At 40.1% G+C, this 26,465-nt stretch overlaps 1 protein-coding gene and 1 non-coding gene across 2 annotated transcripts; one reads left to right on the top strand and one right to left on the bottom strand.

The window, feature by feature from the left end:
* Positions 1-5,977: 5,977 nt before the first annotated feature.
* LOC133827673 (small nucleolar RNA R71) lies at positions 5,978-6,084 on the bottom strand. Its single transcript, XR_009890324.1, has one exon. It is a non-coding gene; the product is annotated as a small nucleolar RNA R71 (small nucleolar RNA).
* Positions 6,085-6,834: 750 nt separating this feature from the next.
* LOC133825125 (uncharacterized) lies at positions 6,835-7,890 on the top strand. The gene is made up of 2 exons (XM_062258113.1): positions 6,835-7,388; positions 7,509-7,890. Exons 1-2 carry the CDS (start codon positions 6,835-6,837, stop codon positions 7,888-7,890), a joined length of 936 nt encoding a protein of 311 aa, XP_062114097.1.
* Positions 7,891-26,465: the final 18,575 nt, after the last annotated feature.

The following is a 26,465-nucleotide window of genomic DNA, read 5'->3' as shown; positions in this document are numbered from 1 at the left end:
CAGATGAGAGTGAATGAGGGAGGGAGAGTGGTCGGATTTGGGGGTTAGAATGGCTCACACAACTCTTCAAAATATCACAAAACACTTGAGTGCTTTTCTACCCACTTGCCCACTTGACTTCTTACACCTTTTTCACTCTCATTATGTTTTAATCACCAAACTTACTATTAATTAATTAAATTAAATGTCTCTCATATTTAATTTAATTAACCACAAAATAAAATTTAACCTAAGGTCCATTCATGGAATAAAATTCCCCATTTCGGCAAAATTAGGCATTTACCACAAAATGCCCTAAAATTTCCATTTTCTTTTAGGTTTATTATTTTTGACCAAACTTTAACTTTTATGAATGTATTTTATGCCCAAAATATAATTTCCATGATTTTTCATTTTATTTTCCGAGATTTTTACCCGAGCAGGGTTTTTGTGTCGGTCCAGGACCGAAAGTCTTATCTTGACTTTTAAAATCACAAAATTCATATTTTGGCTAGCAATAACTCATGGAATACTTACAAATAAAATATAATATTATTTAAAATAATATTCTTAACCCGGGGGAAAAAATCCCGACCCAAGTCGTTTAAAGGTACTCGAAAACGTAGGACGTTACAAAGGGAAACTGGACCAACCATGAGTTAGAAAGCTCTGGGGGTGAAGTGTACATAGTCAGCTACTCGTCCACCACGGCCGAGGGAAAGTACAGGGACAGAGCCCTAAAAACTTGTATTTTTCCATTAGACTGGCTTTTGTTGTATTAACTTTTAGAGATTTTAATTACCACATATACTCTATTTTTGGGATCCCATGTATCAAACATCTGTTTTAATGAAAATTAATCGTTTATAATAAAAAATCTTTTAACCCTAACCTGGTAGTTGACCTTAGGATCACATTATTGTTCAAACAACTTGATTAGTAAATCTTGCACTATTTTAAAATACGCAGTGTAACGGTCTTGGTTATCCAAGACATTACACAAGGACACTTGATAGGCTACAAGAGGTAATCCCTGATCTATTTTTTATGTGATTTAATGTTTATATATATATATGATCCTGGCTAGTATTAATATTTATTAAAATGGGTTCATATATTCCAGTGCACACATTTAATTTGACCATTTAATACCAACAATTTGTACCAAAGAAGTCTATACATATATATATATATTAAATATTGTGTGAGTTTCTTGCATTTGTTATATGTATGTTGATATGTATATTGAATGGATGGATATATTTTTTGAATGCATGGATAAATGATGGATAGTTAATTATATGGTGCTATTGGGTTAGGAATTTGAGTTTCTTGATCTTGTGTAAGCCATAAATGGCATAGGATTTTTTGTAAATTTTATTTTTGAAATATGTAAATTTAAAAAAATATATATGCACACAAGAGAAAAGGAGGACCCGAGCCATGAGCCCAAGCCCTCCCCAACCAGCCATGTGCATCGCCTAGCTTGCGCCCCTGCGCCCGCGCACCAGTGATAACTCTATATTTTAGAGTTATTAATTGATCTTTTGGACTTAAAAATCTAAGTGAAGTAGAGTGTTTGTGTTACTAATGTGTGGTTTTAGTCATTTTGTCCTTTTATTTTGTTTGTGAATTTTGTCATAATCAATGATAAACCTTGTTGGAAAATAATTGGATTGTGAACTAAAAAAAATGTGATATCTATTTTGAAGGCCAAAAAGAAAGGATGCTTGGAAAGCTTGGTGGAAATTGTGCAATGAAAGCATCTTGGAGCTGAAATCCTGATACTTTGTTGTAGCATCATTTCAACTTTGCTGTAGCAAAGTGTACACAGTTAGCAACTTAAGTCATGCATACTTGGCAAGTCATTAAATGAGATGGAATGACTTGATGAGATGGATGATGAGGTGGAAAACTTGCTGATATTTTTAGGGAAAGTTGTGGTCCCCACGTGGAGAGAGAGAGAAGAGGGTTTATACCCATTTTTTAGCCCTAAAAATGCAATCTCTATCTTCTTCAACTTGCAGCAGCCGCCCAAGACCAGAGAAAACCCCATTTTCTGTAAGTTTTTTGAGCTGAAACACCAAGGATAAGAGGAGGAACGTGGGAAAAGATAAGAGAAGAGAACCAAGAGAAGAGGAAGAAGAGAATCAACTTTCCACCATTGGGACTAGAATCTTGTTCTTTCTTTCTATTTAATCTTTGCATTCCATCTATAAATCTTGAACTCATAGAACAATGGTGTTTTCAATTTGTGGCTATTTTAATATTTTGATAATGAACTAACTTTTTTGAAGCTAGGGATAGTAATGAACCCTAATTTGTAGTGAACCTTGAATGTGTTAATTTAAATTTATGCTATGTTTCTCTTGTTCAATTAAGATATATTTATTGCTAATTCTTGCTTGAGATTGATCAAATTTAGTGAGGTACAAGCTAATATTAATTTCGGAAGGGTTGAAATTAGTGGAAATGCTTAATTGATGTATTTTAATAACTATGTTGTTAATTAATCAATATTATAGGAATATTGTATTCACCATGCAAACATATAAGATTAATGCTTGAATTGTGTTCTTGAAATTGGATTAGCATAGGAATATGTGGATTTAATTGTGATAACTTTAACATGAGCATTTGGAAAGATGGCAGTACAATTGTTATAGAATCTTAGTTACAAGATTAACTTTGCTGTAGGAATAGGGGTGAACTACAAATTAGGGGAAATTGATATTCCTAGCTATTTCATCATTCATTTGACAAAGTGACTATTCATTGATTTAGTTTAATTGGCTCATTTTATTATTATTATTTTTTTAAGAAGTTTGCAAATTCTTAATTACTCACATCAATTCAAAGTGTTTGCAACCCAAATTGTTAGAGTTGAGTTTTATAATTTTTAGCTTAAAGCAATACTTGAGGAGACGAAACAATTACTTAATACTTTATTACTTGTCAAACGATTATTTACACTTGCATATCCTAAAAGGAAAGATATCCATGGCGTCGTTGCCGGGGATTGTTTAAAGTCATTTATTGTAAAGTTGATTGTCTTGCAATTTGGTTTTAATTTTCTTTTGTTCTAACTTGGGTGATTCTCGTACAATTTCAGGTTCACACAGTGTATGAACAAGAATCAAGACCCTGAACTACTTCCCCTCGATCTAGAAATTGAACGTACATTTAGAAGAAGGAGAAAAGTACAAAAATCCAAAAGGGAAGTAGTAGTGATGGATGCTGAGCAATGAGCTCAACAGGGATACGCTCTGTAACGCCCTAGATAGCCAAGACCGCTACACTGTGTACTTATAATGGTGCAAGACTTGCTAATCAAGTCATTATTTAAAAAATGTGTCATTAAACATGTAAGAGCTAGGGTTAAAAAGGTTTTGGTCTCAAAAGACTCATTTTATATAATCAAACTGTTACATACACGGGATCCCAAAAGAAACAGAGTTAAAAGTTAATTCACAGACTCCCAAAAACACCCAAAAACAAAGGTTAGCCATACTAAGGAAAAATAGACAATCTCTGGGTCTCGCGTCCCTGTCTACACCTCAACCATGGCGGCTGAGTAGCTGGCTATGTACATTTCACTCGCAGAGCTCTCCAATCAGGGTTGATCAAGCTTACCCTTACTTTTACCTACACCACGTAGCACCCGTTAGCCAAGGCCCAGCAAGAAAACATCATGTACAACACAATCAATGATATCAGATAGTTAATTCATTAAGCATGAACTCTCATCAGATAATCCACAATAGACATTCAGCGCATATATTCAGATCTATGATACAATCAATCGCTTATTTCACTCATATCACATAATACTTAGGGTCGATGACTTAGGCCGCACCCTCTGTTTATCCCACTGACTCCGGCCCACTTAAACCGAGCTTAGTGCATAATAAACTATCCTCGGCTACCAGTGGCCGAGTCGCGCCCTGTGCGCTAGTGTAACCCTTGGCACCCTTAGGCCGTTGGTTCACTAAATAGCTTGCATGGCATAATACCATCATTTCAAGCATTTACCATAGGGAACCCTTAGTCCCGTCACATATATTAAACTAGGTGCAGTTTTCTTACCTTTAGTCTTTACGGTTATTGATTATGATCCACACTCCTCAAGCACGATCCGTTCCCGAGCCTAAGCTTTTATCACCTAGTCACAACTAAGATATAGGGTTCCATTAATATTCAAATATAAGTTTCCGGTTACAAAACTAACTCCCGGGAATCCGAATTCCACCAAGCACGGTGGTGAAACCAATCCCGATCATACTAGACCACATTCCCATGCCTAAAATCCCCAAAAGTTCAAGTACACAACTAAGGGCTGCGGCCCTTGAAGCTTAGCCGCGGCCCTAGCCTCAAAACAGAACCAAGGATCACCCTGGGCAAAGACACGCGCCGCGGCGCCCACCCTTGGCCGAGCCTCCTTGGCTTTTCTTCATCCTAGGGCCGCAGCGCTCTAGAACAGAGCCGCGACCCTTCCCATCGAACCCAGAATTTCCACCATTTTTAAGCTTGAAACCTTAGCCAAAACCATCCTTAAGCTCCCTACTTCAACACCTAACAATCCAAACACTTTTAGCATAACTTAAACAACATAATTCAACAGAAATACAGCCCAACAACCTACTAGAACCCCATCTCCAACTTCTGGAAATCAAGAACCTCAAACACTCAAACCAACCATTCAAACTCAAATTAAAACCTCCAAACCATGAATTGAAACTTACCTCTTCTGTTGAACCTCTTCACCAAGCCAAGACCAAGCTAATTCCCAAGCTTTCCTCCTTAATTCTGTCTTTAAACATCAAAACCATGTTTACCTCAAAACCCAACAAAAATCCAGAATTTCTAATCACTGAAAAGAAGATTCAATGCTTACCTTAGTGTTGATTCTATTCCTTGGATGAGTCTTGAACTAAGCCCCAAAAATCCAACCTCAATTTCCAGAAATTCCCAGCTTGTTTCCCTTTTGATTTCAGTGTTCCTTTTGCCTTGTGTTTCCTTGAGAGAGAGTGGAGTATATAGCTGAGAAAGAGTCGGTTTATTTTCCTCTAAGGGTTTCCTTAAGTTTGTCTTATCCGCTAAGTTAATTCCCAAGGCTCGGGGTGCCGGAACCGTCCCCGAGGGCAAAATGGTAAAATCCCCCAATATTCCCGCCTAGACTTCCTATCCTCAAATATATCTCCATATATTTATTTTCATAACACGATAGTCTAAATAGCTACCCAATATCTGAAACACCCCTGACTTATCCAAAGTCAACTGTTAAGCCCTGTTGTGACTTTTCCCGCTAACTAGCCCTAGGATCGCCTCGAGTCGTGCTCTGCGAACCTACCCACATAATAATGTGGTTCTCACATTTATCACATATGCATATCATATTATCATCAATTATCATACAAACATTATTAATCATATAACTACACATTTAGATCATATTTAATCCAGTAATGCCCTCCCGGCACACTAATCAAGACCCTTAAGCCTCATTAGCGAATTTGGGTCGTTACATGCTCAAAGGGAAGCAAATCATGCAGGAGCTGCTCAAGAAAGAGTAGCTCAAGGGGGATTAATTGTTAATAATGGGCAGAACATTGTTATTGTAGTTGATGATCGATATCGTGTCATTCGGCAATACGCTCTCCCCCACTTCAACGAGCTCAATGGGCATTGTAAGACCAGAAATTCAGGCTACACAGTTTGAATTAAAGCAAGTTATGTTCCAGATGCTTCAGACTGTGGGTCAGTTCAGTGGAATGCCAACAGAATATCCTCACCTTCATCTTCGCTTATTCATTAAAGTGAGTTATTCTTTCAAGTTGCCTAAAGTTATAGAGGATGCCCTGAGATTGAATTTGTTCCATACTCCTTGAGAGTCAGAGCGAGAGCTTGGTTGAACTCTTTGCCTTCTGATTCTGTGACTACCTGCCAAGAGTTGGCTAAGCAGTTTTTGATGAAGTACTTTCCTCCCTCTAAGAATGCCAAGCTCCATAATGAGATTACTTCATTTCAGCAACTTGATGAGGAATCTTTATACGAGGCATGGGAGCGGTTTAAGGACTTGTTACAAAAATTCCCTCATCATGGCATTCCTCATTACATCCAAATGGAGACATTCTACAGTGGTCTCAACGCTCATACTAGAATGTTAGTTGATGCTTCGACAAATGGGGCTCTTCTTGCTAAGTTCTATAATGAGGCATATGAAATCCTTGAGAGTATATCCAACAACAAATATCAGTGGCCCACTACTAGATCATCTACAGGTAGAAAGGTGGCTAGTATTCATGATGTATATGCCATCACTTCTTTGGCGGCCCAAGTTTCTTCTATTTCAAATATGCTCAAGACAATGAACATGGGGATGAATCGGTCAATGGGGCAGCCTATGGGGACACAAATGGGAAAAATGGAGAACATTTCTTGTGTGTATTATGCTTAGGGTCATACATGTGTTCCGTCACTTTGAGAAGTGGATAAGAGTTGGAGAATAACAAGACAAATTATGGGCATGAGGGTGAGCCTTCTTCAATCCAAATAAATGAGGAAATCCAAAAAGATGCTGAAATTCCTAGTGTAGAAAAATCTTCCTCTGCCCATAATGTTGCAGGAATGTCGCAGCATTGTTGCCCAAACAACTCAATTTCAAAGCACCCACCTTCATTTCCTCAATGTTTTCAGAAGCAAAAGTTGGATTCTCAATTCAAGAAATTTTTAGATATGTTGAAGCAATTGCATATCAACATCCCACTTGTAGAGGCACTTGAGCAAATGCCTAACTATGTGAAGTTCATGAAAGATGTTCTTACAAGGAAGCGAAGGTTATGAGAGTTTGAAACCATGGCTCTAACCAATGAGTGTAGTTCATTTCTGCAAGACAAGTTGCCACAAAAGTTGAAGGATCCTGGGAGTTTCACTATTCCATGTACTATTGGAGACACTTATTGTGGGATGGCTTTATGTGATTTGGGTGCTAGCATTAATTTTATGCCAATGTCTGTTTTCAAGAAATTGGGGATTGGAGAAGTCAGGCCTACTACAGTTACTCTTCAACTTGCAGATAGATCTTTTGCTCATCTAGATGGGAAACTTGAAGATGTGTTGGTGAGGGTAGACAAATTCATATTCCCTATTGATTTTATTGTGCGAGACTATGAGGCGGATAGAGAGGTGCCTAATATTTTGGGGAGGCCATTTCTTGCAATAGGAAGAACTTTGAGAGATGTGCAAAAGGGTAAGCTTACTATGAGGGTCCAATATGAAAAGGTGACTTTTAATGTTTTTAAGGCTATGAAGTTTTCTGATGAGGTTGAGGAATGCTTAGTGGTTTTAGTGGTAGATTCTTTGGCATCAAAGGAGTTTGAGACTAGTAACGTTGACGATCCATTAGAGAGGTTATTGTTGTTTGACTCTCACAATGACGAAGATAATGAGGAGTACTTAGCTTGGTTGGAGGCTAATTCTCAAGGGCTAAGAACAAGAGGCTGATTTGACTCATTGGAGTTGTCATCTAGGAAGTTCAAGCCTCCTACACCATCAATTGAAGACCCACCTGAGTTAGAGATGAAAGCCTTGCCATCACATTTGCGATATGCGTACTTGGGTCCATCATTCACTTTATCTGTCATTATTTCAGCGGAGTTGATTCATGAACAAGAAAAAATGTTACCTGAGGTGTTGAGAAAGTTCAAGAAGGCCAATGGGTGGACTATTGCAGATATTCGAGGTATTAGTCCTTCTTTGTGTATGCATAAGATCTTGCTTGAAGATAGTGAAAAATGTTCTATTGAGGGGAAAAGGAGACTAGTTCCTATCATGAAGGAAGTAGTGAAGAAAGAAATCATCAAGTGGTTAGATGTTGGCATTATTTATCCTATCTTTGCAGTTCATGGGTAAGCCAGGTTCAGTGTGTGCCTAAGAAGGGTGGGATCACAGTGGTGGAAAATGAAGACAATGAGTTGATTTGTACTAGAACTGTGACTAGATGGAGAATTTGCATGGACTACAGGAAGCTAAACAAGGCCACTAGGTAGGATCATTTCCCTCCTCCTTTCATTGATCAGATGTTAGAAAAACTTTCTAGGAGAGAGTACTATTGTTTCCTTGATGGGTACTCTGGTTACAATCAGATATTGTTGCCCCAGAAGATCAACACAAGACTACATTCACTTGCCCCTATGGGACTTTTACATTTAGAAGGATGCCCTTTGGTTTGTGCAATGCTCATGCTATGTTTCAGTGATGTATGATGGCTTTCTTTATTGATATGGTTGAGCAATTTCTAGAAGTGTTCATGGATGATTTCTCAGTCTTCGAGGATTCTTATGATGATTGTTTGACCAACTTGTCCAAGGTGTTGAAGAGATGTAAAGAGACAAACCTAGTCCTTAACTGGGAGAAATGTCACTTTATGGTTAAGGAAGGTATTGTTTTGAGGCAAAAGGTATCAAAGCAAGGGATTGAAGTTGATAAAGCAAAAATTGAAGTTATTGAAAAGCTACCACCTCCTAATTTAGTGAAGAACATTAGGAGCTTATTTGGGCATGTCAGTTTCTATAGAAGGTTCATCAAAGACTTCTCTAAGATTTCCAAGCCACTTTGCAATCTTTTAGAGAAGGATACACCATTCCAATTCGATGAAGCATGTTTGAACTCAAGACTTGAAAGAGAGATTAATTTCAGCCCCTATCATTATTGCACCAGATTGGAGTCTTCCCTTTGAGTTGATGTGTGATGCTGGTGATTATGTTGTTGGAGCAGTGATAAGGCAGCGAAGAAAAAAGGTGTTTCACTCCATTTACGATGTTAGTCGTACTTTGACAGGTGCTCAACTCAACTATACAGTGATAGAAAAAGAACTTTTGGCCATTGTCTTTACTCTTGACAAGTTTCAGTCATATTTGGTGGGCACCAAGGTGATAGTCTATACGGATCATTCAGCCATAAAGTACTTGATTGAAAAGAAGGATACTAAGCCTCACTTGATTAGATGGGTGCTTTTGTTCCAGGAGTTTGATGTGGAAATTCAAGATAGAAAAGGAGTGTAGAACCAAGTGGGGGATCATTTATCAAGAATGGAAGGCGATAAGGAATCAAGTTTTATATTTCCCATCAAGGAGACATTCCCAGATGAGCAATTATTTGAGGTAAATCACCTCAAGTTGTTCCCTTGTTTGCAGATTCTGCTAATTATTTGGTTAGTGGGTTGTTTCCTTCGGATTTTACAAGCCAACAAAAGAAGAAGTTTCAGCATGATGTGAGGCACTACTTTTGGGAGGACCCATACTTGTTCAAAAAATGTGTTGACCAAATGATTAGGAGATGTGTCCCCGAGCAAGGGATGGAAGATATCCTACACCATTGCCACTCTTCATCTTGTGGAGGACATTTTGGGGGAACTCGCGCCGCATCTAAGGTACTTCAATGTGGTTTCTTTTGGCCTTCCTTGTTTAAAGATGCTCATGCTTTTGTGTTGAGAAGTGATCGATGCCAAAGGGTTGGTAATATTTCTATAAGGAATGAGATTCCCTTAACTAATATTGTCGAAGTTTAATTGTTTGATGTGCGGGGTATAGATTTCATAGGCCCATTTCCTCCATCTTATGGCAATTTCTACATCTTGGTAGCTGTGGATTACATTTTGAAATGGGTGGAACAATTGCCGCTCCCACTAATGATTCTAGAGTTTTCATGAGGTTTGTACAAAAGAATGTGTTCACTCATTTTGGCACCCCAAGGGCAATCATTAGCGATGAAGGCACTCATTTTGTGAATAAGTTACTAGCAATTTTGTTGGCTAAATATGATGTGAGGCACAAAGTAGCTACAGCATACCATCCCAAACTAATGGACAAGTTGAGTTGTCCAATAGAGAGATAAAAGGTGTTCTTGAGAAAGTGATGAACCCCAACCGCAAGGATTGGTCCAAGAGGTTAGATGGCGCATTGTGGGCCTATAAAAAAACTTTCAAGACACCATTAGGGATTTCACCATATCATTTGGTGTTTGGTAAAGCTTACCATTTACTAGTGGAACTTGAGCACCATGCTTATTAGGCTATTCAAGCAGTCACCATGGATTTGCAACTTGCAGGAGAAAAGAGAATATTGCAGCTAAATTAATTAGAAGAGATGTGATTATTCTCTTATGAAAATGCCAAACTTTACAAGGAGAAAACAAAAGGATGGCACGACAAGCATATTCAACCAAGAGTGTTTGAAGAGGGCCAACGAGTTTTGCTCTTTAACTCACATATGAAGCTATTTCTAGGGAAGCTTAATTCAAGATGGTCGGGTCCATTCTTGGTGGTTATAATGTATCCCTATGGAGTGGTAGGGTTGCATGAAGAAGGCTCCAGAAGAGAATTCAAGGTTAATGGCCAAAGACTCAAGCACTATTGCGGTGGAGAGGTTGAGCAAAACAAGTGCTCAATATCTTTGGAGGATCCTTGAAGAAGATGTAACAACTTGGGTTGTTGTGGAGTTTGGAGATTTAATTGTAAAACAACCCAAACAATACATATATATAATAAAAAAAATGCAATATATATAAATTAGTAAAGAAAAATATATATAGTAAATATTTTCTTTTAGATTTTGGTTTTTTATGGATTAATGTGCTTATGGTTACAGAGAATATGGAATCAAATGGGTCGTGGAGTTAGGCATTTTTGTTGTAGCAACGTTAATATGATGCTACAACATCAATTTTGAGCACGCTCTCTGACTTAGTTTTGCTGCAGCAAAGTTCAAATAATGTTACAAAATCAATTTTGAGCAAGCTCTCTGACTTAGTTTTGCTGGAGCAAAGTTTGAATAATGTTACAACATCATTTTTGGCCAACACTTTCTGACTTACTTTTGCTGATGTAAAGTTCATGTAATGCTATACCAAAGTTTCAGTGGACAAGGGCAGCTCTCTAACTTAACTTTGTTGCAGCAAAGTTGATACAATGCTTCAGCAAAGTTGCTAAAATTCAAAGAAGATCGATTTGGGCCTAAATCTTCCAATTTCAGCACTAACCTCTTTTGAAACCCTAATCCTATCATCATCATCTCACACTTTTCTCACCTAGTTGCCCCACCATCTCGCCTCCACCTTGCACCTCCCGAAGCTCCACCTCCACCTCCCACCAAAACCCATGGCACTACCTCAACCTACACACCTAATCTCTGTCCAGACCCATGAACCAATTGCGCCTCACCACGAACCCAGCCCCATGCCTCCCACACCTTCACCCAACCCAGCACACAACCACAATCTGACGCCCTCGCCACCATGCACCCAACCCAAAGCCACCTCTCAAACCCATGGCACCATCACCTCCTTCCCAACCCCAACTCAACCTCCGCCTCACCATGAACCCGAAACCATGAACCCACCTAGGACCCTAAACACACAGCCATCGAGCCACCTAGCACCTTCACCCAGTCCCAAAACCAAGCCGCCTACCCCACGAACAAGCCGACCACCACACACCCAGCCCGAAGCCACCATCTCAGCCCACGATCTGCCTCCTCCTAGCTCCACGACCCAAAGTCGTGCCTCCCCCATGACCTAAACCTGTGAACCAAGCCAAGGCTCACCCAACTCCGACCCACCACCACCACGACCCCATACCCGCAACAAGTTCCATCTCTTGCTCACACCAGCTTAATTTTTTGTTCTTCCTTTGGTTTTCAAGACATTTTTACAACAAAGGGAACCCTCAAGTGTCTCGAATTCTTTCAAGGTACCTCATTGATCTTGTTTTTTTACCTTTGGCATTTAAATTCATTTTGGTTGTTGGATTTGTTATTGAGCATTACCTAGAACCAAGAAAATAGCATAGAAAAAGAAAAAGATAGTGGCCAAGGAATAACCTACTGTTGAGAAGTTCATATCCCTAAGGGCTGTCAAAAAATTGAAACAAGTTGTTCAGAGAGATATTTGGTTTGATAGAGTATTCCCAAATATTGGAAATCCTGATTATGTGACGACTATGATTGAAAATTGAGGGTGGCTTAAGTTTTGTACAGCATCTCGTGAGGCTATTGTTCCTTTGGTGAAATAATTCTATGATGACTTTGTGTCAACAAAATCAAGACAAGTCATAGTCCAGAGCAAGCAAGTTAGTTTTTCGCCTCAGGACATCAATGTTATTTTTGGGTTGCCCGATATCGATGAGGCTGAGTATGGAGATATTGCCCCTAGAAAAAGTGATGAAAAACTTGCCACTATGTTAACAGAAGTGACTATGGAGGGAACACAATGGACTATTTCGAAGAAATATGGAGCTCACACTATCCCCCACACTGCTTTAACAACATATGCTCGCATATGGAACCATTTTATCAAAACCAACATGTTTCCCACCACCCATTACACCTCAGTTAGCAAGGATCGAGTCATAGTAATTTTTAGCATTTTACTGGCCTATCCATTAATTTGGGCGAGCTCATCTCAGAGGAGATCGTGGCTTTTGGTGCTATAAAGAGCAAAGGACCCCTTTTTTTTCCCACATGGATCACTGTGTTGTGCCTTAAAGCGGGTGTGCCCCTAGCTCCGAATGATGAAAGGCATCACTCTCCATATTACATTAATGAGCATACAATTCAAAATGTTACCAAAGTTGATTCCATTCGGAGAGAGCGAGCCTCCACCTCTGGTCCACCACCATCGTCTGACCATGACTCTACTGCCCCTTCGGACCCCACCATCGCTGAGCTTTATGCCACTCAGTAAAGCATGCTCAGTTTGATGCATCTCATGGTAGCCCAGCAGCACATCTATTGGGGATATGTGTGCCAACGTGACAATGTCTTGCGTCACTCTTTCCAGCCCACTGAGCCCTTCCCAGAGTTCCCCAAGGTCATCATGGAGAGATGGCCTGCACCCGAACCTTCCACTGTGAATGCCTCTTCGGAAGAGGAGGAGGACGTCGAGTAGAGGGAGTTTCTTTATTTTCCAGGGTAACTATTTAATTCTTGATTTGTTTTGTTTTGTATTGTGTTATTTCTGTTTGTTTTTTGTGCACTGAGGACAATGCTCTCCCTGATATGGCTTAGTGCCTAGATTAAGGGGCCAGGAGGGCAATAACTAATTTATTGTATAATTATGTGTAAATATTCATGATTATGAGAGTTATATTATTATATGACTATATTTGCATGCATGTGGGCCTGTTTCTTATTAGAAATGCATTTTAATAATTTTGGCTCGTTGAGGGCATATTTGCATAATTATGTGTTTATGAATTGAGACCACATTATTATGTGGATATATTTGAGCTATTCAGCATGAGGCGATCCTAGATAGCAGGTTAGCGGTTTAGTCATAACGGGGCAAATACCCGGCTCGGGATGAGCCTAGGGGTAATTTGATAATTTAGTACATTACTGATCGGGTAATGGGAAATTATTTTGTAACTACTCGAGGATATTAGGAGTAACAAGAATTATAAGGCGTTAATTTTGATTAATGGGATATGTGGCAAATGACAAGATTGCCCTAGAAGGGCTTTGAAAGAGAGATATTTCCCTAGGGGCATTTACGTCATTTTGTACCAAAGTTAGTAACTTAGTCACTTTTTCCTTTAGCTGAAGGGAACCACAAACAGAGAAAACAAAATCCATCAGCTCTCTCTCTCTCTCTTTCACTCAGTTCTATCTCTAGTGTTGGCTTGGTTTTGGGACAAAGCTAGTGAAATTCAATGATTAGAAGCTAAGGCATGGGAAGTGAAGGCTTAAGGTCTAAATTTGGGTTTGCTACAGCTAGAAGGACTTAATCCATAGTTGAGGTAAGCTATAAACTCTATTTTAATTGAATTTTGTTTAGGCTTTATGGTGTTCTTGAGCTTTGAGGCTCAAGGTTGTGAAATTGAGTTTTGGTGGAGTTTTGAGTGAGTTTGAGTTGGGGTTTTGTTGTTGGTTTGATGTTGAGGTTGTACTAGGATTTAATTATGGCTTTGGGTATGATTTGGGGTGAGTGTTGGTTAGGTTTGGCTGAAGAAAAAACACAGAAATTTGAGGTCGAAGGGTCACCCCGCGACCAGTGTGAACCCAAGGCCCAGGTGGGGTTTCTATCTATTTCGAAGGCGCGCCGTGACTCTTATGGGCAAGTCGCGGCCCATGTCTTGAATTCTAGATAGGGGGCTTCTATTCTAGGAGGCGTGCCGCAACCCTTAGTGTCAAGTCGCAGCTCACCTGGGCAACTTTGGCCAAGTTAGGTTTTGAGTAATGGGAACTCAAACCTAAGGGCTCGGGTTCGATTCTATTACCCAGTTTAGTAGAATCTAAGGTCTCGGAGACTAGGACTCGGTCCGGAAGCCTTTATTTACTCGATTTTGATGAATATAATTTATTTGATTATGACTAGGGTACTGCTAGGGCTCAGAAAAGGATCGTGCTCCAGGGTCATTCTTATTATTACATTATACTCGAACTTGAGGTAAGAAAATTGCACCTAATACGTGATATATGTGGTTAGGGCCTGGTGCAGGTGTTGATTATAACTATGAATAGGGCTCAGGCCCTTGAGAATGAATGTGATTGAGTTATGTTTGTACTCATTGATTAAACATGCTTGGATGCTCTATTTCTGGCTAAGTGTTATATGATTGTTCGCATGGTATGCGGGGCTTGGCCCCGTTAAGGAACATGGTTATTACAATGTTTGCATTTAATTAATTGTATTATATAACTAATATGTATGCATACTTGTATTGTCTGAAGCATGCTTACCTGTATCTATATCTTTATCTGCATACCAAGTTCAAGGCTTGATTTATTAGTCAAGGGCGGCAATAGCACGCTGCGCGCTAGTGAAAAGGCTTAGGCTGAATCAAAGACGTATTATTATGCTGGCTGACCCTATGGTCGTTGGAAAACAAAGCGCTTGGCTAGCTCTATGGCTAGTTACTCAAAGCTAAGGGCTAGGGCCCCATGTGACTCTATGGCCACATAGCTAGGGCATAAGGCCCCGGGTTGGCTCTATGGTTATCTATTCAGAGAAGCGAGCCCCAGAATGATTCAATGATCATTTATTTGTAATTTTATGCATGCAAGAGTAGGTTATTACTGATGGGTATGCTAGATATGTATTTGGAATCTATATTTACTATTCATGCACATGTTTAAGTTTTCTTCCTGAGCCTTGGCTCACGGGTGCCATCTGTTGCGAGTATGGGGAAAGGAAAGCTTGACCAGCCATGAGTTGGAGAGCTTCAATGGCGGCGTGTACATATGTTGCTGCTCATCCACCATGGCCGAGGATATCTCAGAGGAATTAGGGTTGTATCCCTTATTTTGCTGCTTAGGCCGGCTGGTTGTAACTTTTGATTGTATATACCTTTCCAAACATCTGTATGTAACTTTTTGGGATCCCATGTATGTATTAAACTTTCAAATGAAAAATAAACAATTCCATTGACCAAAATCTTTAACCCTAACCCTTGACATTAACCTTAGTTACACATTTATAACCAAATGGCTTGATTAACAAGTTGACACTATTTAAAGTACACAGTGTAACAGTCTTGGCTATCCAGGGCGTTACAACTTGATATCAAAGTTTCCAAGGTCGAAATTAAAACCCTAATTAAAACCCAAATTCTTTGTAATCTCATTTTATTATCAATAAAATAATAGAATTTTTTTTTTTGACTTGGTTAATCACTTTGCTCGCATGTTTTATTAATCTGATAGTTTTAGATTCTCTCTAAACACAAGTCCTTTTCTAAGCCTCTTTGTTATTTTCTCTTCTTCTCTCAATATCTATCTCATGTGTTGAGAATAGCCCACACTAGTCTATGTGGTTGAGAATTGATAATACTCTGTGACAGAGAGGATACAAGAGTTAGAGAAACTGAAGGAAGGACTCTTTAATTCCGCTGCGTATACTGTAAGTATTCTATTCTTTGTTTCTCTTTGAATTCAATTTTAGAAACATGTTTTAGGATATCTCGTATTAATTTGTTTAATATTAGATATACATGAAAATAAATAAAGATCCTGTATAAGCTAATCCAACAATTCAAGGCTTGACTTATTAGTCAAGGGCGGCAATAGCACACTGCGCGCTAGTCAAAAGGCTTAGGCTGAATCAGAGACGTATTATTATGTTGGCTGACCCAATGGTCGTTGGAAAACAAAGCATTTGGTTAGCTCTATGCCTAGTTACTCAAAGCTAAGGGCAAGGGCCCCATGTGACTCTATGGCCACATAGCTAGGGCATAAGGCCTCGGGTTGGCTCTATGGTTATCTATTCAAGGAAGCGAGCCCCGGAATGATCCAATGATCATTTATTTGTAATTTTATGCATGCAAGAGTAGGTTATTACTAATGGTCATGCTAGATATGTATTTGGAATCTATATTTACTATTCACGCACATGTTTAAGTTTTCTTCCTGAGCCTTGGCTCACGGGTGCCATGTGTTGCAGGTATGGGGAAAGGAAAACTTGAACATCAATGAGTTGGAGAGCTTCAATGGCGGCGTGTACATATGCGGCTGCTCGTCCACCATGGCCGAGGATATCTCAGAGGAATTAGGGTTGTATCCCTTATTTTGCTACTTAGGCCGGCTGGTTGTAACTTTTGATTGTATATACCTTTCCAAACATCTGTATGTAACTTTTTGGGATCCCATGTATGTATTAAACTAATAAATGAAAAATAAACAATTTCATTGACCAAAATCTTTAACCCTAACCCTTGACATTAACCTTAGTTACACGTTTATAACCAAATGGCTTGATTAACAAGTCTGACACTATTTAAAGTACATAGTGTAATAGTCTTGGCTATCCGGGGCGTTACAACTTGATATCAGAGTTGCCAAGGTTTAAGAGTTCCTGAAGACTGGCCAGGCATGTACACTCGCCACTAAAGACAAGCTCGACTCAGGGTTTGGTAACTACTTATGTGATTAAGTGCTTAACTGTTTAAATAAATTTATACGCCTTATCTGCATGCCTTATTAGAAAGCATGAGATATTATGATAGGGCCTGGCCCTTGACTATTGCATAATTGATAAAGATATTCTTATTAGCATTGTTATTACTTGTGAATGCAAAGGAACCGCTTATTAGCATTGTTATATGGACATGTAGGTCAGGAAACGCTTATTAGCGTTGTTATTTTCATATAGGCCAGAAAATGCTTATTAGCACTGTTAATACTGGCAGTCATTAAAGAACATGCTTATTAGCATTGTTATACATGTATAAATGCTTGAACATGCTTATTTGCATCCTTAATTGCATATGAATGTCAGAAATGCTTATAAGCATTGTTATTTGCTCATGAATATCAGGAAGTGCTTATTAGCACCATGATTGAATGTATTACGTGTTAGCATGCTTATTAGCATTGCATTTGTTTGTTTGTTCAGTCTTGGACTGTCAAACGGCAAGAGGTATAGTTATTTCTTACCTAACGGCCGACTTGATCACTAAAGAGTGGGATGGTTATCAGAATGCTTCCTCGAAGGTCAGAGATGTTGGGTGGCCAAGAGATACAGGACAGGGAAGAGAATGACCATGGCCAGGCCCCACCGCCAGCTCCAGAGAAATGGCAGAAGATGCTTGCTGATATGTAAGCCAGGTTATAGAGGCAAGAAGATGAGATTCGCCTCTTGAGACAGCAACAGGTTCCAGTAGGGAACCTACAGCCCGCATTACCGGCAGTGTTACAGCCAGAGGTACCAGCGGTAATTCAGCCCCAAGCAGGGGGACATAGATGGGAACGCCTGTATGAGAGGTTTAGAAAATAACACCCTCCATTTTTTCAAGTCAGCTCAGATCCATTGAAGGCTGAACAATGGATGACTATGATAACCACCATGCTGGATTTCATGAGGGTAAGTGGTAATGAAAGAGTGGCTTGCACAACTTACATGTTTTGGGAGGATGCCCGAATATGTTGGGAGGTGGTATCCCAGAACAGGGCAGTAAACACTATAGAATGGGAGGAATTCATAACTCTGTTCAATGAGAAATACTATAATGACGCAGTTAAAGTTGCGAAGGTTGAAGAGTTCAATAAGTTACTTCAGGGCAATATGTCAGTGACCAATTACGCCCTGAATTTTGATAGATTGGCAAAGTTTGTTGGGGATCTAGTGCCCATTGATGGGGCCTTGATTAGCGTGCCTGGAAGGCAATAATTGCTTTATTGTATTAATATGTGAATTTAATGAATATGTGATTAGAAATGCATGTTTAGGTGAATTAAATATGCATGTGGGCCCCATTTGGTTGTTAGGGGCATAATTGTGATATAATTGTGAATACTATATCACCAACTCTAAGCTTAAGGGTGGTGATATAATTGTGATGCACGTTCTAAGACGGTCCTAGGGAGCTGTTTTGCTTAAAGTCACAACGGGGTCAAATACCCGGCTCGAGAGGAGCTTAAGGGTATTTTGGGAATACTATAAAGTGTTCGGAAGTTACTTTGTAGTGGTTGGTAAATTCAGTAATGGTTTAAGCATGTCGAGATTAAATGAGGATCTTTAGGTATACTCGAGGACTTAGCGGGAATTGGCTGAAATGATGGAATTGCCCTTGAGGTTAGGATGAGAACTTTATTAAGGAGAAAGGGTAAAGTCGTAATTTGACCTTAGGAGGGGATTAACTTTGCTGAGAGGAGTTATTCATGTTACTTACACTTAGGCTATTCAAGAATTTTCTGCTGGAAATATAGAGAGGATCAAGAAGCAAAAGGGAAAGGGAAGAAGGGCTAGTTTCTTGGGATCAAGGAAGGAGTTCAGGCCTGAGATTGGGGCAACTAGAGTCAAGCTTAGGCCAAGATTAATCCACAGGTAAAGCTTCATCTCTGAATTTTAGTTTTCTTGCAAGTTTTCTTAGAGTTTGGGTTGAATGCTGAAAGTTGGTTTTTGGCTTAGTAATTGTGAAATTCAGCTTAAGAATCAAAGGAATTAAGCTTAGAGTTGGATTTAGAAGAAGCTTAGAGTCGAATTTCAGTTTGAGGTAAGAATTTCGTGCATCTTTGAAGTTGATTGCTGGTGTGGTTTAAGTTTTATGAAGTTTTAAACCAATTTGTGAATCATGGGTTTGAAAATGTGTTTGGGCTTGTTATTCATGTTTTCGAGTTGCCATATGGTCTATTTGGGGTTTTGGAATGAATTTGGGATTTGGGTATGTCTTGGTATCGATTTGGAAGTGTTTTGGCTCGGGAAAATGTTGGGAAAAACCCAGTTTTATGGGTTCGCGTATGGGCGTCGCGGCCCTATTCTTCCATGCCGCGGTACTAGGATGCATCAGGGGAAGGACACCATTCTGGGCGCCGCAGCCCCTATATGGTGGTGCCGCGGCGCTAGGCCAAATCTTGGGCAGGGGAAATTGTGTTTTTTGGGGTTTTGGCTCAGGGGGCTCGAGGGATGCTTCCGCTACCTTGTGGGGGGAAACGGGAGGTCTCGAGAGCACAGGATTGGTTCCGGGAGATGATTATAAATTGGTTAGTAATGAGAGTGCTATGTATGTGTTGTGACTAGGTTTGCAGCGAGGCTCGGGTTAGAAGACCGTGCTCGAGATTTAGGTGCTCAAGAAGCTCCGTACACAGGTAAGAAACCGTTGTACCCATAGAGCAGGGCAAGGCCCCATAGTAGTGTTGCAGGGCACAGCCTTATATGATTATATGCAGGGCATAGCCCATTGATTATGTTAATACATGTTTAAGTGTTTGATTAATTATGCTATGTATGCAAATATGTAAGTGGTCGGCAAGAGCCGGAAACGGCGAAGACCGAGAACGGCAAGAGGGTCGGGAGCAGCGTTTAGCACGTGGAGTGCAAGTTGCTAGGGTAAGACCGTGAACCCAGGGCCTGGTAAAGTGCCTGGGACAGCATGGCCGTACGTGTTTAGCCTGTTGGCGGATTTGTTATATGCTGAGTAATTGACATGCATATGTTACCTATTTGTGCGGAGTTTTCTTGCTAGGCTTCGGCTCATGGGTGCTCTGTGGTGCAGGTAAGGGCAAGGAAAAAGTCATCCAACCATGAGTATGGAGAGCGTGAGGCAATGCATACATGTCTGGTCTGCCTGGCTGCTACGGCCAGGGGTATTTTTGGGAGATGCTTTGTACTGAATCCTATTTTGTCGTCTAGTCGACTTAAAACATATTTTGAGTTGTAAATATTTATAAACAGTATTTTCGGGATCCCTAATGTAAAACACTTATACTTTTCAATGAAAGTTTACATTTTCAAAGTATGTGATTTTAATACAGTTTAGTTACACTTTTGAGTTAAATGCTCGGTTAGCTAGTTAAGTGCGCATTTTAAACTCACTTAATAATGGCTCTAAGGTAGTAGGGTGTTACAGCTGCAACCTATGATAGCCAGGGATGTTTGTATTACTACTGTGTCAAGAGTGACTACATATGCACTTGTTGTGGAGAAGGCGTTTACAGCTGAGAGAGCAGAGAACAAGATATGGCACGAGAGTGCAGCCAGAAGGGATTCTAGGAGGTCGAGACTCCATGTACAGTTTTAGCTTCAGAGCCAGATAGGAGGCCAATGGGCATACAGATATGTTGCTAGGGTAGCGGTGAGACCTGGAAGGCATTCCTAGAGTGTGCTCGGTGCAGGAAGCGCCATATTGGGGAATGTCGTTGAAGGCCTGCTTTGTCTGCGGAAGTGTGGGAAAATTGAAGAAGGACTGCCTGAAAGCCAGAAAGGAAGAGCCCAAGAAGGTGGACAGCCTAACGCCAGCTCGGGTGTTCACCTTGACCCAGACGGAAGCTGAGGCTAGTCCCTCAGTGGTTATAGGTCTATTTTCTAGTGTTTGGACCCTTTATTTTGTTTTGATTGATTCGGGTGCTATGCACTCTTTTGTTGCTAGTAGAGTTATAGAGGGACTGTGTAGACCTTGTGACTTTTATCCTATGGGGTTTGGTACTATGCTGCCTACTGGGGAGTTAGTGGTTTCCAGGAAATGAGTCAGATCATTACCAGTGACAGTGGATGGCAGGGAATTGTCATTTTACTTGATAGAGTTTGTTATGACCGACTTTGACATAATTTTGGGTATGGACTGGTTAGAGAAGTATGGGGCAACGATAGATTGCAAGAAGAAGATGGTAACCTTTGAGCCTAAGGGTGAGGACCCCTTTGTATTTGTTGGCACTGTGCATGGACCCTGTATACCTATGATATCCGTACTTAGAGTGAGAGACCTATTCCAGGGGGGATGCATAGGATTCTTAGCTAGCGTGGTGGATATCATTCAGGTCGTGTCAGTGGGACCAGGACAAACTAGATTAGTCTGTGAGTTTTTGGATGTGTTTCCAGAGGATCTGCTAAGGTTACCTACACACAGGGAAATAGAGTTTGTGATTGAACTGGCACTAGGGACAGAGCCAGTGTCAAGGGCACCTTATAGGATGGTTCCGGCAGAGCTAAAGGAACTAAAGGTTCAATTGCAGGAGTTACTAGACTTGGGTTTTATCAGGCCCAGTTTCTCGCCATGGGGTGCACCAGCTCTCTTCGTGAAGAAGAAAGATGGTTCTCTGAGGATGTGTATCGATTATATAAAACTGAACAAGTGACTATCAAGAACATGTATTCTCTGCCAAGGATTGGTGATCAGTTTGATCAGCTACAGGGTAAGACAGTATTCTCTAAGATAGACCTTCGATCTGGTTATCACCATATGAGGATCAGGGAGGAAGATATATCAAAGACAGATTTTCGCGCCAGGTATGGGCATTATGAGTTTTTGGTAATGTCATTTAGACTAACTAATGCCCGAGCAACATTTATGGATCTGATGAACAGGGTGTTCAAAGATTACCTGGATCAGTTCGTGATCGTCTTTATCGATGATATATTGGTATACTCTAAGATAGAGACAGAGCACAAGCAGCATCTCAGATTAGTACACCAGAGGCTAAGAGAGCATAGGTTGTATGCAAAATTCAAGAAGTTCGAGTTCTGGTTACCAAATGTGACTTTCTTTGGTCACATAATCAAAAAGGACGGAATTATGGTGGATCCAACAAAGATTGAGGCAGTCAGAGATTGGCCAAGGTCGAAAAATGCTTCAGAGATCAGAAGTTTCTTGGGACTGGTAGGTTATTACAGACGCTTTGTTGAGGGGTTTTCCAAGATTGCATCACCAATGATAGAGTTGACACGCAAGAATTAGAGATTCATATGGTCAGATAGATGTGAGGACAGCTTCCTGAGACTAAAGAAGAGTCTGATCACCGCTCCGGTTCTTAGTCTTCCTACAGATCAGAACACGTTTGTGGCTTGTTGTGACACCTCAAGGAAGGCCCTAGGTTGTGTCTTTATGCAAACAGGGAAGGTGATTGCATATGCATCACGTCAGCTGGATGAGTATGAGCAGAGGTACCCCACACATGATCTAGAACTTGTAGTAGTAGTTTTTGCACTGAAGGTGTGGCGGCACTACTTATATGGTGACAAGTGTTAGTTATACACAGATCACAAGTGTTTGAAATACTTACGCACCTAGAAGGATTTGACCATGAGGCAGAGACGTTGGTTGGAGCTGGTAAAGGAGTATTATTTTGAGATCCTCTATCACCCAGGGAAAGCCAATGTGTTAGCAGATGCCTTAAGCCGGAAGGGTCCAGGATAGTTGTATAGTGCTAGGAAAATATCTAGGGAATTGGCAGAGGATATGACTAGAGCAAGTATTGAGCTAGTGGTGGGCCAGTTAGCCAACATCACCCTGCAGTCCACTCTTTTGGAGATGATTAGGAGAATCAGTTGAATGATCCACAATTGGGGAAGATCAAAGGGGACGTCCTAGCTAGAGTAGCCAAGGACTACACAGTGTCCGGCATGGGCTTATTGAGATAAAAATCTGAGTTCTGATGGACACTAGGATCGAGCAGGAGATTCTAGATGAATCTCATACTACCCCTTATTCTCTACATCCAGGCGCCATGAAGATGTATCAATATGTGAGATCACTATATTCGTGGCCTGGGATGAAGAGGGATGTGACAGAATATGTGGCTAAGTGCTTGACATGTTAACAGGCCAAGGCTCAACACCAGAGACCAGCAGGGCTGTTCCAGCCTCTAGATATCCCAGAGTGGAAATGGGAGGACATCACGATGGATTTCATGGTAGGATTGCCCAGGACAGATGGCCAGCATGATTCAATCTGGATCATTGTAGACCGGTATATGAAATTAGCTCACTTTCTACAAGTGAGGATGAATTACATAGTTGACCAGTGTGCATATCTCTATGTGAGAGAGATAGTTCGCCTTCATGGGACTTCGAGGTCTATCATGTCTGATCGGGACCCTATCTTTACTTCCATATTTTGGGGAAGTCTACAGAGGGTGATGGGTACACAGCTGAAGTTCAGTACAACTTATCATCCTCAGACCGATGGTCAGTCTGAGAGGACTGTCCAGATACTAGAGGACATGCTGAGAGCATGTGTATTGAACTTTGAAGGTTCCTGGAGTAAATATTTGCCTCTGATAGAGTTTTACTATAATAACAGCTACCAGACGACTATTGGAATGGCACCTTATGAGATGTTGTATGGTAGGAAGTACAGATCACCCATTCATTGAGATGAGACAGGAGAAAGGAAGTACTTGGGTCATGAGGCAGTTCAAAGGACCAATGAGGCTATTGAGAAGATTAGAGCTCGGATGCTCGCTTCTCAAAGAAGGCAGAAAAGTTATGCTAATCCAAAACGTGGAGTTCCAAGTGGGAGACTATGTCTTCTTTAGAGTCTCGCCATGGAATGGGGTGAGGAGATTTGGGAAGAAGGGAAAGTTGAGCCCTAGATTTGTAGGACCGTTTGAGATCTTGGAGAGGATTAGTCAGGTGGCCTATAGGTTTGCCCTACCTCTAGCACTATCAGCCATACATAATGTATTCCATATTTCGACACTTCGGAAGTACGTGTCAGACGTGCCTCGTGTGTTGAGTTACGAGGATCTGGAGCTTCAGCCAAATCTCTCCTATGAGGAATAGCCAGTCTAGATACTAGACATGAAGGACAAGGCCCTGAGGAATAAGACTATACCTTTGGTTAAGGTATTATGGAGGAACAACAAGATCGAGGAAGCGACCTGGGAGTTGGAGTCAAATATGCAGAATCAGTATCCCGAGCTGTTCAGGTAAAATTTTGAGGACAAGATTCCTATAAGGAGGGGATAGTTGTAACGTTCCAAATTCCCTAATGTGGCTTAGTGCCTTAATTACGGGACCAGGAGGGCAATAACTAGTTGTTGACTGTGAGAATTTGTCAACGATAGAGGATAGAAAAACTAAAAGTGTATTGCAAAAACTATGTGTAAAGAAGATAGAAGAAGCTTGAAGAAGAAGGAGGCAGAAACACAATGGAGAAAAAACTCGTATATTCCTTAATTGTCTGAGTATACAAAGAATTTTCCAACCCCCTTAGTCTGAGGGGTGGGAGTCTATTTATAGTTGGGCTCTAATGACCCTTGATACATGGTAGTACCAGAGGACAAGAACGTACACCAGTACGTTGTCAGGGTCATGGTGCAGGACATTATGGTGTCGGCTCTGGTACATGGTCAGTGGTGCTCGGGTAGTGCCTCCACTCTTTGTACAGATTCGTCCCACCACTACTTGTCAGATACGGATGTCAGGGTCATGCCTCGGTCTGCTTCAGGGTTGTACACCCCACACTCATATATGTACCTTGTACCTGATGGTTCTTTTCCTATTTCAAAGAAACACCTTTTCTCTAAACTTCCTTACATTTTGCTAAGAGTTGTAGAACTTATGGATTGTCATGGAAGATATGTCTCCCAAGGGGCGTGAAAGGCAAGAGCCTCACGAGACCCTTGGCGTGAGACAACAACATGAGCGCGGGGCCCTTGCGCGCAAGACGGGGCTGTGGTGTAATGCCCCGACTAATTCTAGACCTCGGACCATTAGAAACTACTAAACATAACTACTATTTTGGGATACATACATACATACATAAACCATTAGAACTTTATTAAAAATCCAAAATACGGTACGAAACACAAAATAAGGTATGGATACCCATTGTTTAGTACATAAAACATAAAAACATAAACTTTAATCAATCGTTTAAATACTAAGTACGGAAATACATAAAACATAAATTAAAATACTTTAAGCAACGTCGTCCTCGATCTTCCCGTAGTCCATTCAATCCATCCATCCCCAATACACATGCCAAGCTGCCACGAATCCATCCTGCCTTCCAAGTTCATTTTCCTGCACCATCTAAAATAAAAGGAATGAGCCTAGTGCCCAGCAAGGAAAATCTACTAAAAAACATATATCATAAATCATAAGACTATATCATAAAGCATATACTATATCATAAATCATAAGACTATATCATAAAGCATATACTATAAAACATATGACGTAAAAATGTATATCATATAGGACTACAATATTAATGGCCATTAACTCATTGCCGTGGTATGTGATAAAAACCATCTAGGTCCTCAGTCTACTAATCGAGGTAGGTTAGATCACAAAATAGTATATGATAACCCATCTAGGTCTTCTGTCTACTTATCGAAGTAGGGCAAACCATAACTCTAGTCCACGTTAATGATAAGAACCTTCGGGTTTGCTATCTAAGCAACTATAAGCCCCAAGTGACTACAAAACATATTCATACATATAACATATCAACATAACATATCATATCACATATATCTAACCTATTTTCCTTACCGAAAACTGGGATATTGGAGACAAGAACAAGATTGGAACACTCCTAAAAACAACAGTAAAAACCATGAGTTTCTAAAAAAAAAAAAGAGATGAAAAATAGAACTAAACCATCAAAGTAGAAACTTACTGAAAACCTTAAGTTTCAAGAAACTTAAACACCTAACCAAAAATCCATAACAATAAGTTAGGATCTAAAAGAAAATAAAAGAACTATGATGGATTAAATCTGAGATAAGAATACCTTTCGTTCGTGCGAGTTGACGTGTTTTCCATATCTCCGTAGGCGATATATCGGCACCTATAGCTGCGATATATCAAACATGTTTTTGCACTCTTTCAGCATATTTTGAATTTTTTTTAAACGGCTTTGACTGAGTAAAACATGATCCTAACAGCTGCTGGAAGGTTTTAGAGCTTCTAGATTTATCCTTTATTAAATTATTCATCCAAAATGCTTAAATCCTTAATAAACATGCTTGTGACAAGTGTCATATTCTTATTAGTTCTATAAAAACCTTAGGTTATAATAAATAATATTTCTAGGAATAGTTATATTAATCAAACCTTATGTTATAATTAATATTTTTGAACTATAGGTTAAACTTATAAAATCTATAACTGTTTCTATGAGTTTCCAACAAAATCTCAGCTTGAACCAATATCCACAAAAACTAACATACTACAAGCTACTACTAGCTTCTACTACTACTACTATCTAACTAAGTAAAATTCGGAGACACTACAATTCTCCCCTACTTAAAAGAATTTCATCCCCGAAA

This window comes from Humulus lupulus, chromosome 3, assembly GCF_963169125.1.
Source record: "Humulus lupulus chromosome 3, drHumLupu1.1, whole genome shotgun sequence".
Classification (NCBI taxonomy): Eukaryota; Viridiplantae; Streptophyta; class Magnoliopsida; order Rosales; family Cannabaceae; genus Humulus; species Humulus lupulus.
The sequence above is the reverse complement of the archived record's forward strand: the minus strand, read 5'-3'. Positions and strand labels throughout refer to the sequence as shown.

Bases quoted from the DNA above. Each gene is read 5' to 3' on its own strand.
- LOC133825125 (XM_062258113.1), top strand. From the start codon at position 6,835: ATGGCTCTAACCAATGAGTGTAGTTCATTTCTGCAAGACAAGTTGCCA. The intron at 7,389-7,508 runs GTTATTGTTGTT...GTTGTCATCTAG, and splicing joins GTTGACGATCCATTAGAGAG to GAAGTTCAAGCCTCCTACAC.